This window comes from Carcharhinus amblyrhynchos, chromosome 8 (genome assembly GCF_965287045.1).
Source record: "Carcharhinus amblyrhynchos chromosome 8, sCarAmb.v2.hapA, whole genome shotgun sequence".
NCBI lineage: Eukaryota > Metazoa > Chordata > Chondrichthyes > Carcharhiniformes > Carcharhinidae > Carcharhinus > Carcharhinus amblyrhynchos.
The window spans coordinates 122,873,958-122,892,242 of record NC_137331.1 but is presented as its reverse complement, the minus strand read 5'-3'; the positions used below and the strand labels follow the sequence as shown (position 1 = coordinate 122,892,242).

At 47.1% G+C, this 18,285-nt stretch overlaps 1 protein-coding gene and 1 long non-coding RNA gene across 2 annotated transcripts in view; one reads left to right on the top strand and one right to left on the bottom strand.

Moving 5' to 3' along the window:
* The window catches only part of LOC145346880 (carbohydrate sulfotransferase 9-like), a 110,780-nt gene that overhangs the window by 57,608 nt on the left and 34,887 nt on the right, over nt 1-18,285 (bottom strand). Inside the window, exon 3 of the mRNA XM_080194742.1 lies at nt 6,445-6,644. Coding sequence (XP_080050868.1) covers nt 6,445-6,586 — 142 coding nt within the window. The 5' untranslated portion in view covers nt 6,587-6,644. The remainder of the gene's footprint in view (nt 1-6,444; nt 6,645-18,285) is intronic.
* Nucleotides 1-18,285, top strand: part of LOC145346881 (uncharacterized) — a 30,018-nt gene that overhangs the window by 1,440 nt on the left and 10,293 nt on the right. The window lies entirely within an intron of this gene.

Here is an 18,285-nt window from a genome sequence, read left to right as displayed (position 1 = left end):
AACTATTGTTTCACATCTGGATCCAGGAATGGTTTGTGAGTTTGTTATTAATTTAGTGCAATGCGATTAAAGTGCAGCGAGGGGTGTCTTGCTAAAATCACCAAACCAAATGGAAAGGCGCTTTTCCCTAATTGTGTGTGAACGCCACAGCACGACTGTAATTTACAGCAGGGGAGGAGACCATTCGGCCCATCGCATCTTTGCCAGCTCAGAGCAAACACCCAAACTTCCCAGCTTTTGGTGCATAAACTTTACGTGGAAGGATACAGAATCACACAATTGTCGGGGTGCAGAAAGAGGCCATTCGGCCCATCGTGTCTGCACTAGCTCGCCAAACGAGCATCATGACTTAGCGCTGTTCCTCTGCCTTCTCCCCGTACCTCTGCACATTGTTTCGATTCAAACAACCATCTAATGCCCTCTTGAATGCCCCAGTTGAACCTGCCTCCACCACACTCCCAGGCAGGGCATTCCCGACCCCAACCACTCGCTGGGTGAAAAGTCTTTTCCTCGCATCACATTCACTTCTTTTGCAGATCACTTCAAATCTGTGCCCTCTCATTATTGATCCTTCTACAAGTGGAGACAGTTTCTCCCTGCCTACATTGTTCAAACAGAGATATTTGAACATCTCTATCAAATCTCCTTTCAGCCTTCTTCTCTCCAAGGAGAACAGTCCCAACATCTCCAGTCTACCCCTATAACTGAAGTTTCTCATTCCTGGAATGAGGGGCGGCACGGTGGCACAGTGGTTAGCACTGCTGCCTCACAGTACCAGGGACCCCAGTTCAATTCTCCACTTGGATCACGGTCTGTGTGGAGTTCTCCCAGTGTCTGCGTGGGTTTCTTCCGGGTGCTCTGATTTCGTCCCAAAGTCATGCTGGTTAGGGTGCATTGGCCGTGCTAAATTCTCCCTCAGTGTACCCGAACAGGCGCTGGAGTGTGGCGACTTGGGGATTTTCACAGTAACTTCATTGCAGTGTTAATGCAAGCCTACTTGTGCTACTAATAAATAAACTCGCAGAGGTAACTTGCTGAATGGGCAGCTGTGAGCATCTTGGTTAGGCTCCCTTTGCAATTTTTACCTGGATGGGGGCGGGGATGGAGGACACTGCTTGTGGGCAGCACGGCGGCACAGTGGTTAGCGCTGCTGCCTCACAGCGCCAGGGACTCGCGTTCAATTCCCGGCTCGGGTCACTGTCTGTGCGGAGTCCAACGTTCTCTCTGTATCTGCGTGGGTTTCCTCCGGGTGCTCTGGTTTCCTCCCACATCCAAAAACATGCTAGTTAGGTGCATTGCTAAATTGCCCCTTAGTGTCCCAGGATGTATAGGTTAAAGGAATTAGTGGGGTAAACATGTGGGGTTACAGGCATAGGGACCGGGTGGGATTGTGGTCAGTGCAGGCTTGATGGGCCGAATGGCCACCTTCTGCACTGTCGGGATTGTATGATTCTAACCGTCCTCTGATATCGCCCAGCGAGACACTCGGGCAATTAGGGATAGGCAACTAATGCTGGCCCAGTCAGCGACACCCAGATGCCATGAAAAAATAGGTGTTTAAAAATGAGGCAGTTGTGTTTTGCTCCAAAGCACAGTCACTGTGGTATTGCATGAAACAGGGACACAGATGGTTCTGAATTTTATAAAACAAATAAAGGGGTTTGGACTTTTCTGAGAGGCAGCAAGCAACAACGTCACCCCGTTTGTCACTGGGGGAGCTCCTAATTACACGCAAGGTGAACCCCAAGCTGCTGCGAAGGGGTGATACCGAGCCTGAACTCTTGTCAGTCTGCAGTGAGGAGTTCCTGAACAAAGGAATGTTGTGTTCATACTCCTGTGCTGCTTTGGGAATGTAGGAGGCCCTGACATCATCCCACAGCTCTCAACTTTTCCACTGGGAGTTGCGTAAGCAGCAAAGGAAACATTATCAATTGGTGTTACTCAGTGCCTTTCTTGCAACTGAAACCGTAGTGATATCTAGTCTGGGAAAGACAGTGTTTGCTTTCTGCCCACAGGGCAATGCAGAGAGTAACTTGCTGTGTATATGGAAAGTGCAGTTCCAGGCAAAAAATTATAATGAACAAAGAGCAAAGAAAATTACAGCACAGGAACAGGTCTTTCAGCCCTCCAAACCTGCACCAATCGTGCTGCTCAATTGAACTAAAACTCCCTACCCTTTTGGGAACGTATCCTCCCATTTACATCTTATTCTACTTTCTCAGAAGACTAAGGAAATTTGGCATGTCAGCTACGACTCTCACCAGCTTTTACAGATGCATCATAGAGAGCATTCTTTCTGGTTGTGTCAAAGCTTGGTATGGTTCCTCCTCTGCCCAAGACCGCAAGGAACTTTCAAAAGTCGTGAGTGTAGCCCTATCCATCACACAAACCAGCCTCCCATCCATTGACTCTGTCTACACATCCTGCTGCCTCGGGAAAAGCAGCCAGCATAACTAAGCACCCCACACAGTGTGGACGTTCTCTCTTCCACCTTCTTCTGTCGGGAAAAAGATACAAAAGTCTGAGATCAGGTACCAACCAACTCAAGAACAACTTCTTCTCTGTGGCTGTCAGACTTTTAAATAGACCTACCTTGCATTAATCTGATCTTTCTCTACACCCTAGCTATGACTGTAACACTACATTCTGCACCCTCTCCTTTCCTTCCCTATGAATGGTAGGCTTTGTCTGTACAGTGTGCAAAAACAATACTTTTCATTGTATACTAATACATGTGACAATAATAAATCAAATCAAAATATTCATGTATTTGTCCAGACACCCCTTAAAAGTCACTGCCGTATCTGCTTCCACTGCCTCCCCTGGCAACGAGTTCCAGGCACTCAACACCCTCTGTGTAAAAAAATTAAAACACTTTATGATGTTTCTCCTGATAGCCACGTGTGAGGCCATGGAATCTGACTAACACAGTGATTCATTCTGCTCCGGGAAGAGACAGGCAAATTGTAGGAACCAGTTCATTTCTACAACACTTTTTTTCATTCATTCGTGAGACATGGGCATCGTGGGCTGGCCAGCATTTATTGCCCATCCCTAGTTGCCCCTTGAGAAGGTGGTGCTGAGCTGCCTTCTTGAGCCACTGCAGTCCACGTGCTGTGGGTTGACCCACAATGCCATCAAGGAGGGAATTCTGGGATCTTGACCCCCAACTGCGAAGGAACGGCGATATATTCCATGTCAGGAGGGGAACTTGCAGGTGGTGGTGTTCCCATGTGTCTGCTGCCTTTGTCTTTCTAGATGGAAGTGGTCACGGGTTTGGAAGGTGCTGTCTAAGGAACTTTGGTGAATTGCTGCAGTGCATCTTGTAGGTAGTACACACTGCTGCTACTGAGTGTCGGTGGTGAAGGGAGTGAATGTTTATAGATGAGTAGATATCCCTCAGAAACATTTCCAAAGTTCTTCACACATACATGAATTGCTTTGGTGTGGAATGGTTGTTATTATATAAGCCATTCTGTTGTTATGTAGGAACGCAAGCCAAATAATTGCTGGTTAAAGTTTATGGAATTATAATCCATATACTCACTGTAATATCTGGTCATTATAACATTTATTTATTAGTTACAAGTAAGGCTTACATTAACACTACAATGAAGTTACTGTGAAATTCCCCTGGTTGCCACACTTCAGCGCGGGTCAATGCATCCTAACCAGCATGTCTTTCTGGCTCGACTGTGGGAGGAAACCCACGCAGACATGGGGAGAATGTACAAACTCCACACAGACAGTGACCCAAGCCAGGAATTGAACCCAGGTCCTTGGCGCTGTGAGGCAGCTGTGCTAACCACCGTGCCACCCACAATTGTTGCTCTCAAACTGGCTGCTGTGTTTTCTACATCACAATAGTAACTACATTTCAAAAAGCTGCAAAGTTCTCAGAAATCCAGAGGTCGGGATCAGCACCATATAAGTTTTGTCTTTTTATTGAAAGCATTGAACCACGTTGGGGATTGGGGAGAAGCCATAGCCCTCCAATAAAATTCCAACAAAGCCTCTCCTTTGGTAAAACCCATCACCTACGGTACATGGCTCTAATTCCATTAACCATCACGCAGCTTTTTCAACCTAAGCCACAGGAGGAGGAGGGGACAGGTGCAGTGGCTGTCACTGTGACATTATGGCCAGAATCCTCCAGTCCCGTACGCCCCTGCCACCACTGCCAACTAGAATGGAGAATTTGGCACTCAGCTAAAACTCCAGTCACTGCAGCGGGACTGGAGAATCCCAGCAGCGGGTGAGGTCGGAGAATTCCAGCCATTATATTTACCAACACATCATATCCCTACAATGCAGTAGGAGGCCACTTGGCCCATCAAGTCTGCACTGACTCTCTGGAAGAGGATCCCCACCCTCGCCCTCCCTCCAACCTACCCCCATAACCCCACGTAGTTACCCGACTAAGAACATAAGAAATAGGAGCAGGAGTCGGCCATCTAGCCCTTCGAGCCTGCCCCGCCATTCAATAAGATCATGGCTGATCTGTTGTGTCTCAGTTCCACTTTCCCGCCTTCTCCCCATAACTCTTAATTCCCTTGCCTATCAAAAACCTATCTACCCGTGTCTTAAATATATTTAGCGAGGCAGCCTCCACCACTTCAACGGGCAGAGAATTCCAGAGATTCACCACCCTTTGAGTGAAGAAGTTCCTCCTCAACTCTGTTCTAAACCGCCCCCCCTTTATCTTGAGGCTGTGCCCCCTAGTCCTACTGTCCTTTCTGAGCAGGAAGAGTCTCTCCACCTCTATCCTATCCATCCTCTTCATCATCTTATACGTCTCAATGAGATCTCCCCTCATTCTTCTAAACTTTAATGAGTACAAGCCTGCTCGTCTGCAGGTGCAGCAGGTGATCAAGAAGGCGAATGGGATGTTGGCCTTTACAGCAAGGGGGATAGAATATATAAAAGCAGGGAGGTCTAGCTGCAACTGTACAAGGCACTGCTGAGGCTGCAAAGTGGATAAATTTCCCACTTTCTCCCCATAACCGTTAATTCCCCTGTCTATCAGAAACCTATCTACCTGTGACCTAAATATATTTAGCGAGGTAGCCTCCACCTCTTCAATGGGCAGAGAATTCCAGAGATTCACCACCCTTTGAGTGAAGAAGTTCCTCCTCAACTCTGATCTAAACTGAACTCCCCCCTTATCTTGAGGCTGTGCCCTCTAATTCTGCTGTCCTTTCTAAGCGGGAAGAATCTCTCTACCTCTACCCTATCTATCCCCTTCATTATCTTATACGTCTCTACAAGATCCCCCTCAGCCTTCTAAACTCCAATGAGTACAGACCCAGTCTATTCAATCTCTCTTCATAAGCTAACCCCCTCATCCCCGGTATCAGTCTGGTGAACCTTCTCTGGCCTTGGGAGTACAATATATCCTTTCGCAACCAAAACTGCACACAGTACTCCAGTTGAGGTCTCACCAGTGCCCTGTACAGTTGCAGCAATACCTCCCTGCTTTTATATTCTATCCCCCTCGCTGTAAAGGCCAACATTCCATTCGCCTTCTTGATCACCTGTTGCACCTGCAGACTGGGTTTTTGTGATTCGTGCACAAGGACCCCCAGGTCCCTCTGCTCGGTAGCTGCTGTGATGGGATTCGAACCCCCCTGCCCCCTTTCCCGTTCCCCACCCCCTCCCCTCCCCTCCCCCCTCTCCCCCACCAAGTATTAGCCTCAGGTTTCCAAGTCCAGGGACCAAACCTCTACGCCAACATTGCTGCATAGATGTCTTTGATAGAAGAAGCAGATGGCACAATGGTACCCATTCAGCCCAATGTGTCTCCTTCCATGGGATATCCGTTTTCCTCACTCTTAGCAAGCCGTTTTCTTCCCAGCACACTGGGGTAAATTTCCTCATTTGGGTGACCGATTTTGCGGCAATGGGGACCATCCTGCCCCTCCCCTCACAACCCTTTCTCTCAAGTTTGGTGTCCCTGGCAGTTGCAAAAACAAAAGCCTCGTGGTAGACCTTTGCCTGGGCAAGCCCAGGAATTGGAGGCAAGGGGAGATATCACTTCAGATCCTGATCGGTGGCTGAGAGAAGTAAAGTAAATATTGAGTTCCTGGCATAAAGCGATAATTAATGGGATTCCCCTGCTAAACCATCTCTACAGTAAGAAGTCTCACAACACCAGGTTAAAGTCCAACAGACTTATTTGGAATCATGAGCTTTCAGAGTGCTGCTCCTTCACCTCACCTGAGTCCACTCACATGTTGAAGGAGCAGCGCTCCGAAAGCTCGTGACTCTGAATAAACCTGTTGGACTTTAACCTGTTGTCGGGAGACTTCTTACTGTGCCCACGCCAGTCCATCGCTGGTATTTCCGCTGCAAAACATTTCTAAACATGAGGATTTCTCCCTCACCTCTTCAACTTTGTAACTATTGCCACACTAATGCAAAAAGTCCAAAGCACCGTTGACTTACTGAGAGGCCGCTCTTCCATCCAGGCGTGGAAATACATGAAGAGCAGCAGCCCAACCACTCCAAATGACAAAATTGACAAGAAGATGCGTCTCAGGTTCATGTCTTTAGTTGACTCTTTATAGCAGCATCTTCCTCTTGACATAATCTTCACGCATTATGGCACCTCATCTTCAATCAGTCATATTTTTCTCTTGGAGGCTCTGGGGAAATGAAAATATTTGTGGTTATTAAAGCCTGTCCACCATCCACAAGGCACGAGTCAGGAGTGGGATGGGATACTCTCTACTTGCCCGGATAAGCATGGCTCCAACAACACTCAAGAAGCTCGATACCCATCCAAGACAAAGTAGACGACTAGGTTGGTACCCCATCCACCTTCTTAAATAACCGCTATCTCCACCACTGACGCACAGTGGCAGCAGTGTGTACCATCTACAAGATGCACTTCAGCCACTCACCAAGGCTCCTTCAACCCCAAATTGCAAGCCCACAGCTTCTACCAGTCGAAGGACAGCGGCAGCACAGACACCACCACCTGCAGGTTCCCCTCCAGGCCACTCAGCCTCCCAATATATCACCGCCAGCTCATCCACTTTATTCCGAATGCTTCGTGCATTCAGATAAAGCGCTTTCATCCCAGCCTTCTTCTGGACCCTATTTGCCGTAACGCCACCACTTGGGACATCCTCAGCCTCCTCCCTTACCTGTACCCTATCCTTAACTGTAGACCTCCTAACATCACCTACCCTCGCACCCTCCCCCCCCCTAATTAGTTTAAAGCCCTGTCTACAGTCCTCTTTACTCGATTCGCCAGCACTCTGGTCCCAGCACGATTCAGACCAACCCCATCCCGCCCGAACAAGTCCCACCTACCCCAATACTGGTGCCAATGCCCCATAAATTCGATCCCATTCCTCCCACACCAATCTCTGAGCCACCCATTCACTTCCTTTATCCTGTCAACCCTACACCCGTCTGCACTCGGTTCAGGCAGTAGCCCAGAGAAGACCACCTTGTCGGTTCTACTTTTTAATTCCATTCCCAGCTTCTCATACTCCCTCCCCAGATCCTCAGTCCGCACTTTGCCTACGTCGCTGGCACCCACATGTACCACCACAACTGGGTTCTCACCCTCCCACTCCAGATTCCTCTGCAGCCCAGCTGCGACATCCTGTACCCGAGCACCAGGCAGACAACACACCCTTCTGTGCACTTTGTCATTGTGACAAAGGACAGTGTCAATACCCTTCACCCCACTATCTCCAATCACTACTATGTTCCTTTTCCCCTTCTCTTTGCCTATGTCCTGCTGCATCACTGTACCGTGTGCAGTTTGCTCACCAACCTCACCTGCCTCGTCCTCTTCCAGACTGGAAGCAAGAACCTCAAACCTGTTATGCAGATTAAGAGGCTGAGGCCTCCGCTCCTCACCCCCCTTCCTCCTCCCAGCAGCCCCCTTTTGTTCCTGACCCTTAGATTTAGCCAGTCTAGGGGGGGTGGATGTCACTTGCACCCCATTGACAATGACACCCTCTCTCCCCCTGATGAGCCTCAGTGTCTGTAGCTCAGAGGCCAGCTCATCCACCTTGAGCTGGAGCTCCTCCAGCAACCTGCACTTACTGCAGACATGGCCACTGGGAAGGACCCTGGGGTCCACCAGTTCCCACATCATACAGGAACCGCACATCACATGCCCCTCCATTATTCAATATAATTTGTTTTGGGAAAAAATTTTTTCCTTGTTTTTTGCTGTAGTAGTTTTGAAAAAAAATTTTTTTTTTTCCTTGTTCTTTCCACCTGGCCTTTTTACCTTCAAGCCCTTTTTGATATTAAGCCCTAATAGCTCACTCTGCTTCCCTCTCACTCCGCTGCCCGCTATCTACACCAGGCCTCCTTTTAAACTTGGCGCTGATTTAAAGCTGATGGGCCACAACTGCCTGATAATCACTCCCTCACAATTCTTAAAGCAGTAAATACAATAAGTAAATGCTTTAAACAGTTCTACAAAGAACAAAGTGCTTTAAACTTATTTTAAACAGGTTTTTAACAGGTAAAGTCTTAGCTTTCTCTCTGATGCTCCTTCCTCGTCTGCTCCAGCAAACAATGTAAGGCTTCACCATGTGGACACTTGATAATTAAAGCTGATGGGCCACAACTGCCTGATAATCACTCCCTCACAATTCTTAAAGCAGTAAATACAATAAGTAAATGCTTTAAACAGTTCTACAAAGAACAAAGTGCTTTAAACTTATTTTAAACAGGTTTTTAACAGGTAAAGTCTTAGCTTTCTCTCTGATGCTCCTTCCTCGTAGGTGACAGGGACTGGGAGATGAATGTACAGGGCTATCAAGTGTTTAGGAAGGATAGGCAGGAGGAAAGAGGGGGTGGCGTAGCTCTGCTGATTAAGGACAGCATCAAGGTGGTAGCAAGGGATGATATCGGAGCCAAAGAGCAGAAAGTGGAATCGTTGTGGGTGGAGATTAGGAACAGTAAAGGGAGGAAGACGCTGGTGGGTGTCGTCTATAGGCCCCCGAATAATGATCTGGAGGTGGGGCGGGCTGTTAACGCGCAAATAAGTGCGGCGTGCAGGAATGGGACGGCAGTAGTTATGGGGGATTTCAATCTGCATATTGATTGGTCGACCCATGTTGGACGAGGTGGGCTCGAGAAGGAGTTCTTGGAATGCTGCCGGGATAGTTTCCTGGAACAGTGTGTGTTGGAGCCGACGAGGGAGCGAGCTATCTTGGATCTGGTGCTATGTAATGAGGCGGGTAGAATTAGGGACCTTGAGGTGAAGGATCCTCTTGGAGAGAGTGATCATTGTATGGTGGAGTTTCTGTTGCAGATGGAGGAGGAGAAAGTGGGTTCCCGGACACGTGTCCTTTGTTTGAATAGAGGGGAGTATGGTAGGATGAGAGAAGAATTGGCGAATGTGGACTGGGGGAGCGCGTTGGAAGGTAGGTCTGCTGAGGAGCAGTGGAGGATCTTTAAGGAGATCTTTCTTGGTGCTCAGCAGAAATTTATTCCGATGGTTAAAAAGGACAGTAGGAAGAGAGGTAATAAGCCGTGGATAACGAAGGAGGTGAAGGAAAGTGTTAAATTAAAAGCGGAGGAATTTAGAGTAGCTAAGAGCAGTGGGCGAGAAGAGGATTGGGAAAGGTTTAAATGTCAACAAAGATTGACAAAAAAGTTGATAAAGGAGGGTAGAAGAAGCTATGAAGCTGGGCTAGCGCTTAATATAAAAAAGGATAGCAAGAGTTTTTATAAATATATAAAAAGGAAGAGGCTGGCTAGGGTGAACGTTGGTCCCTTAGCGGATGAGAAAGGGGACCTAGTAGTAGGGGATGGGGATATGGCTAAGGTCTTGAATAACTTTTTTGTTTCTGTCTTCACGGAGGAGGACGTGAATAATTTGCCGGGTGTTAGCGATGGAAAGGTGGTAGGACTGGAGGGTCTTAATGACATTACTGTTACTAGAGAGGTGGTGCGCGACAGACTGGAGGGGCTGATTGTGGACAAGTCCCCAGGACCGGATGGAATGCATCCGAGGGTTCTGAAAGAAATGGCGGAGGTGATAGTGGATGCCTTGGTGGTTATTTTCCAGACGTCGCTGGATTCCGGGGAAGTGCCGGAGGATTGGAAAACGGCTAATGTTACGCCGTTGTTTAAGAAGGGTGCCAGGCAAAAGGCGGGGAATTACAGGCCGGTTAGTTTAACGTCTGTGGTAGGTAAAATGTTAGAATCCGTCATTAAGGAGGAAATTGCGAGGCATCTTGAAGGGAATTGCTTGATAGGGCAGACGCAACACGGTTTCATTAAAGGGAAGTCGTGTCTGACAAATTTACTGGAGTTCTATGAGGATGTGTCTAGGGCGGTGGATAGAGGAGAGCCGGTGGATGTGGTCTTTCTGGATTTTCAGAAGGCGTTTGATAAGGTACCTCACAAGAGGTTACTGCAGAAGGTCAGAGGACATGGAGTTGGGGGTAGGGTGTTAGCGTGGATAGAGGATTGGTTGTCAAATAGGAGGCAGAGAGTGGGGGTCAATGGGTGCTATTCGGATTGGCGGTTGGTGACTAGTGGGGTGCCCCAGGGGTCGGTGCTGGGGCCTCAGCTATTTACCATTTATATAGATGATCTGGAGGAGGGAACCGAGTGTAGGGTGTCGAAATTTGCTGATGACACCAAGATTGGGGGAAAGGCAAATTGTGCGGAGGGTGTGGAGAGTCTGCAGAAGGATCTAGATAGGCTGGGCGAATGGGCCAGGAAATGGCAAATGGAATTTAATGTTGGCAAGTGTGAGGTGGTCCACTTTGGTAGGAAGAATGGTAGGAAGGACTATTACTTACGGGGCGAAAAACTGCAGCAGGCGACGGTGCAGAGGGACCTCGGGGTCCTTGTGCATGAGTCGCAAAAACCCAGCCTGCAGGTGCAGCAGGTGGTCAGGAAGGCGAATGGGATGCTGGCCTTCATAGCGAGGGGGATTGAATATAAAAGTAGGGAGGTCTTGCTGCAGCTGTATAGGGCATTGGTGAGGCCGCAGCTGGAGTACTGTGTGCAGTTTTGGGCGCCGCACCTGCGCAAGGATATTTTGGCCTTGGAGGGAGTGCAGAGGAGGTTTACTAGGCTGATACCGGAGTTGAGGGGGTTGAGCTATGAGGAGAGGCTGAATAAACTAGGCTTGTACTCGTTAGAGTTTAGAAGAATGAGGGGAGATCTCATTGAGACGTATAAGATGATGAATGGGATGGATAGGATAGAGGTGGAAAGACTCTTCCCGCTCAAAAAAGACAGTAGGACTAGGGGGCACAGCCTCAAGATAAAGGGGGGGCGGTTCAGAACGGAGTTGAGGAGGAACTTCTTCACTCAAAGGGTGGTGAATCTCTGGAATTCTCTGCCCGTTGAAGTGGTGGAGGCTGCCTCGCTAAATATTTTTAAGAAGCGGGTTGATGGGTTTTTGATAAGAGAGGGGATTAAGGGTTATGGGGAGAGGGCGGGAAAGTGGAACTGAGCCACGACAGATCAGCCATGATCTTATTGAATGGCGGGGCAGGCTCGAAGGGCCAGATGGCCTACTCCTGCTCCTATTTCTTATGTTCTTATGTTCCTTCACTGTCGATGGTTAAAATCCTAGAACTCCCTCTCTAACTGCACTGTGGGTGTGACTACACCACATGGACTGCAGCAGTTTGAGAAAGAGGTTCACCACCAACTTCTCAAGGGGCAATTAGGGATGGTCAATAAATATTGTCCTTACCGCTGATGGTAACATCCCCTGAATGAAGACATTAAAAAAAAAACAACAGGAGGAATTTTATGAGAAAAAAATTGAAGTGTCCAGCCAGCATGAAAATGGGAGAGTTGCAGATCTATTTTTTTGGGTGAGATCTTATGTCCAACCTTATGCACCAGGTCCCTGGCGCTGTGAGGCACTAGTGTTATCCACTGTGGTGCCCATTAAAACTCAAATCAATCCTGGCAGTGTTGGGATTTGAACCCCTGCCTCCGCAGAGATCAGAGCCAAAATCCAGTGCCTTAGACCACTTGGCCACTCAGCCACTCTACATCTTGCATGTTAGCTCCATAACCCTGCACATTTACCACAGCAAGAAGACTCACAACACCAGGTTAAAGTCCAACAGGTTTATTTGGTAGTAAATGCCACTAGCTTTGGAACGCTGTTTCTTCGTCAGGTGAGTGGGGAGTTCACCTGACGAAAGAACAGCGTTCTGAAAGCTAGTGGCATTTAGTGCCAAATAAACCTGTTGGACTTTAACCTGGTGTTGTGAGACTTCTTACTATGTTTACTCCAGTTGAACGCCAGCATCTCCACATCACATTTACCACAGCCACATATAGTCTAACCAACTGAAGCCTGACACTTACCCTCTTGTATTGAAGACAAAAAGTCTACATTCCATTAAAACTTTGAAATGCATTGGAAGTAGTTCTTGAAAAGATTCACTGGACAAACACCACAAGTGTTTGAGGGAAGGTTGGAAGGGCTAGGTTTGTATCCACTGGAGTTGAGAAAAATAAGAGGCGACTTGATTGAAACATTTAAGATCCTGAGGGGCTTTGACAGGATGGGCATGGGAGAATCTAGAAACAGGGGGTCACCGTTTAAAAATAAGGGGGTGACTACTTAAGACGGAGATGAGGAGAAGTCCTTTCTCTCAGAGGGTGGTGAGTGTCTGGAACTCTCTTCCCCAAAAGGCAGTGGAAGCAGAGTCTGTGAATATTTTTAAGGCAGATTCTTGATTAACAAGGGGGTGAAAGGTTATTGGGTGTAGGCAGGAATTTGGGGCTGAGGTTACAATCAGGTCAGCCATGATCCTATTGAATGGCGGAGCGGACTTAAGGAGCCGAGTGGCCTACCCAGGCTTCTAATTCATATTTTCTGTACCTGTTCATGACATATAGAACCACAGAACACTACAGCTCAGAAACAGGCCCTTTGGCCCTTCTTGGCTGTGCCAAGCCACTTTTCAGCCTGGTCCCACTGACCTGCACTTGGATCATATCCCTCCACACCCCCCTGTCTTATGTCTTATGGGGCGAAAGGGGGAAAGTGGAACTGATCCACTTCAGATCAGCCATGATCTTATTGAATGGCGGGGCAGGCTCGAAGGGCTAGATGGCCTACTCCTGCTCCTATTTCTTATGATCTTATGTTCTCTCATCTATGTACCCGTCCAAGATTTTCTTAAATGTTAGAAGTGAGTCTGATCCATTTACTTCCCCCCCCACCAATGCATCCCCCCCCCCCCCACCACTCCCACCCACCACTCCCAGAACCCCACTGCTTTTAGGTTTTCACATTTAGAAACTCTGTTAGAAGCATAGAGAATAGGTGCAGGAATAGGCCATTCGACCCTCCGAACCTCCACTATCATTCAACAGGATCATGGCTGATCATGCACTCTCAGTATCCCACTCCCACTTTCTCTCCCTATCCCTCTGATCCCCTTAGCCACACGGGTCACGTCCAGCTCCCTCTTGAACACATCTAACAAACCGGCCCCAACGGCTTTCTGTGGTGGAGAATTCCACAGGTTCACAACTCTCTGAGTGAAGAAGTGAATTATTCCTCATCTCAGCCCTGATTGGCTTACCTTTCATTCTGACACCGTGACCCCTGGTTCTGCGTTCCCTCAACATCGGGAACATTCTTCCCACATCTAGCCTGTCCAGTCCCATCAGGATTTTATATGTTTCTATGAGATCCCCTCTCATTCTTCTAAATTCCAGTCAGTATAAGCCCAGTCAATCCAGTCTCTCTTCATGTGTCAGTCTAGCCATTCCAGGAGTCAGTCTGGTGAACCTTTGTTGGACTCCCTCAATAGCAAGAACGTCCTTCCTCAGGTTTGGAGACCAAAACTGCACACAACGCTCAAGGTACGGCCTCACCAACTGCAGCAATGTTTCCTTACTCCTATACTCAAATCCTCTTGTCACGATGGCCAGCATGCCATTAGCTTTCATCACTGCTGTACCTACATGCCAACCTTCAGCGACTGTTCCACCATGACAGCCAGCTCACGTTGCACTTCCCCTTTTCCTAAACTGCCACCATTCAGGTAATAATCTTCCTTCCTGTTTTTTTGCCACCCAAGTGGATAACCTCTCATTTATCCACATTATATTGCATTCACAAAGTATTTGGGCACTCAGCCAGCTTGTCCAAGTCAGCCTGCAGCCTCTAAGCATCCTCCTCACAGCACACACTGTCACCCAGATTAGTATCGTCTGCACATTTGGAGGTCTTGCATTCAATTCATTCTTCAAAATCATTCATGTGTATTGTGAATAACTGGGGTCCCAGCACTGAACACTGCTGTACGCACGAGTCACTGCCTGCCGCTTTGAAAAGGACCTATTTATTCCTACTCTCTGCTTCCTATCCCCAACCAGTTCTCTATCCACGCCAATATATTACCCCCAAAACCATGGGCTTTAATTTTGTTCACTAATCTCTTGTGTGGGACCTAGAACATTAGAACATAGAACATTACAGTACAAACAGGCCCTTCGGCCCACAAGTTGTGCTGTTCAGGTACCAACATATTATGCATATTATATGCTATACAGCTTATGAACATAGATTGTTACACCAGTCCCGTTAATTTTAACTTGCCTTGTCGGCCGGTATGTTAGCTAAAGGCTAATCACACACGACAATTGCGGCCTTGAGGTAACCATGAAGAAATGCCGAGGCAGCCATGTTCCCAAGATGGAGGACAACCCACAGCTTGGGAACCTGCTGGGAATGAGGAGATGCGTACGTGACAGGGGGGTGGGGGGGTATAAGTATGTGCTGTTAACTTGTGTTTGGGGAGACGCCTGGGGAACCGCTGTTAGGCATCAGGCCCTTTGAAAGTCCAGATACACAACCACTCTACACCTTGTCCACTCTACTGTTCTATCCTTTTAAGGTCCAAAGTGGATGAAATCATCCACTTGTCCAAAGGGAAATCCATTTCCTAGCTCTTCCCATTCACTTAATCCATTAACATCTCTCCATAATTGTAATAATTGTAAGGGCAGTCTTCCAACACCAAAAACTCTTTCACGATAACACAAGAAAGAGCCATACCCATGGCTTATAGCATGCACAGTAAGAAATCTCTAGGTTAAAGTCCAGCAGGTTTATTTGGTAGCACAAGCCACTACCTTTCACTGCCCCTTCACCTGATGCTGAATGTAGTGTTACAGTCATAGCTAGGGTGTAGAGAAAGATCAACTTAATGCGAGGTAGGTCCATTCAAAAGTCTGACAGCAGCAGGGAAGAAGCTGTTCTCGAGTCGGTTGGTACGTGACCTCAGACTTTTGTATCTTTTTCCCAATGGAAGAATGGGGGAGGATATTAATAAGGTTGAAAGAGTGCAGAGAAGGTTTACAAGGATGTTGCCGGGACTTGAGAAGCTGAGTTACAGAGAAAGGTTGAATAGGTTAAGACTTTATTTCCCAGAGGGTAGAAGAATGAGGGGAGATTTGATAGAGGTGTATAAGATTTTGATGGGTATAGATAGAGTGAATGCAAGTGGGCTTTTTCCACTGAGGCTAGGGAAGAAAAAAACCAGAGGGCGTGGGTTAAGGGTGAAGGGGGGAAAAGTTTAAAGGCGGGAGTGTGGAATGAGCTCCCGGATAAAGTGGTAAATGCGGGCTCACTTTTAACATTTAAGAAAAACTTGGACAGGTTCATGGATGAGAGGGGTGTGGAGGGATATGGTCCAAGTGCAGGTCAGTGGGACTAGGCAAAAAATGGTTCAGCACAGACAAGAAGGGCCAAAAGGCCTGTTTCTGAGCTGTAGTGTTCTATGGTTCAATGACTGTGGGATCCTTTGCATAGTTTGCTTCAGTTAAAAGACTTCATTTTAAGGCATTTCTGCCTATCTAACTAAACATGCTAAGCTTTAAAGCTAAAGAGGCCACATTTTAAACTCAGCTGGGGATTCAGGGATAATCTTAGAACTTGCATTCTTTCAAAATACCATGTTAGCAGAAATGATGCTAAACAAAGTTTAGGCACACAGCTGCCAATTGTTTATGTAAGTTAGAGACTGCATGTGCCTGGCTCTTCCAATAACACATAAGAACTCATATATTGTAAGTAGCTGTTATCTGTTCAGTTGAGTTCTGTTTTGCCCAAGTTTTGGATCAAATTTGTATTGGGACCAGCTTCTGCCTCTCTCTCTCTCTCTCTCTCTCTCGTGCTTTCTCTCTTCCCTCACAAGTAATCTTTATTTGCTTTCTGATGTGTTAATTGTAAATGATGCCCAATACAAGCAGCTCAACTTTGGAGCAGTTTTGCCTAAGAACAGGCCCTACAATGACCAATCCTTTATCCTGCATGCTGCCTCACTCTGGCTAGCTGAAAATGTTCAAGATTTTCCTTCACCCAACCCTTCATTGTGGATTCTAGTAATGTTGTAACAGATAGCAGGCTAGCCACTTTCTAATTTCCCAATTTCTCTCTCTCTCTTCTCTCTTTAAATAGTACATTTTCAAATTGAAAGAATCCTTCCTGGATCGAGAGAAGATCATGGTTAGGGCATCTGCAATGTTCTCTCCAGTACTTCCTTTAAACCCTAGAATGAAAACCATCCGGTCCTGGTGTCTTGTCACTCTTTAGCAACATTACTTTCTTTGTTTCTGCTAATTCACTGAGGTTAACATTGGCAAAAGATTGGCAAACCTGATTCAATATTAGTTTTCTTGAGATGTCTGGTAAGCTACCACTTCTGCCACTGTGAACGGAGAGTAATTGTTTAATGTGTCCTTATTTCATTTATTACCATTGTCAGTATTTGATGGGGCTACATTAATCTTTATCTCCCTCTTGGGGCAGCACAACAGCATAGTGGTTAGCACTGCTGCTTCACAGCGCCAGATACCCAGGTTCAATTCTCGGCTTAGATCACTGTCTGCGTGGTTTTCCTCTGGTTTACTCCCACAGTCTGAAAGACGCGCTGGTTAGGGTGCATTGGCAGTGCTAAATTCGCCCTCAGTGTACCCGAACAGGCATCAGAGTGTGGCGACTTAGAGATTTTCATAGTAACTTCATTGCAGTGTTAATGTAACGCTACTTGTGACTATCAAATAAACTTTTTACTTTCATGTAACCTAGAGGTTTTTGTGTTGCTTTTGAAGTTTTATTCATTTTCCTTTTTTGTAGCTATTACTGTCTGTTTTGTCACCCTTTGGGTGGCACAGTGGTTAGCACGGCTGTGTCACAGCACCAGGGACCCAAGTTACTGTCTGTGTGGAGTTTGCGCATCCTCTCCGTGTCTGCGTGGGTTTCCTCCTGGTGCTCCGGTTTCCTCCTCCACTCCAAAGATGTGCTGGTTAGGGGAATTGGCCATGTTAAATTGTCTGTTTGTGTCCAAAGATGTGTAAGTTAGGTGGATTAGCCATGGTAAACGTGTGGGGTTATAGGGAGAGCTCGTGGGAGAAATACTTCTTAAAGTTTGTTTATTGTTGCCGCGAGTAGGCTTACATTAACACTGCAATGAAGTTACTGTGAAAATCCCTTAGTCCGGTGCCTGTGTGGGTGCACTGAGGGAGAATTTAGCACAGCCAATCCACCTAACCACCACATCTTTCAGACTGTGGGAGGAAACCCACCCAGACTCGGGGAGAATGTGCAGACACCGCACAGACCCAAACTGTGAATCGAACCCGGATCCCCGGCACTGTGAGGCTGCAGTGCTCACCACTGTGCCACCGTGCTGGTTCGTTGGAGAGTCAGTGCAGGCTCAATGGGCCGAATGGCCTCCTTCTGCACTGTCTGGTTTCTATGATTCATTTTTATGTCTATCTTATTTTCCAGGAAGAGTGAGATTGCATTCTCCGGTGCATTTGCATTGTTTTTGTTTACATTGTTCCTTTATCACTTGGATTTTTGGCAAGTTGAGTTCTTGGCCCTGAGTCATCGGTATATGAACTGGTTCTGTGTACCATTCATTTCTTTTCTGATTGCCTGCCACTGATCTTCCATCATTTTCTCCACGAACAGATCTGTGCAGCTTACTGTGCGGACAGTCTGTCTGTTCCCACTGAAATCGGGAATCATAGTAACCATAGTTCTACATTTCTCTCTTTGAAACACACCACTGGCCCTCCACTCTCTCGCAGTTAGAACAATGTTCTTGCAGTTAGACTGTTAAAAATAAACCTGGATCATTGTTCACCATTAAAGTGTAACATGACCTGCCCCTTTGTTGGTTCCAGGACACATTGTCTTGCGAAAACAAACTTCCAATTTCTCCTAAAAGCCATTTGTCCGCTTGGCCCAATTTTGTAATTGTTATAAAAGGTTAAACATGTGATGTTTGACAAATG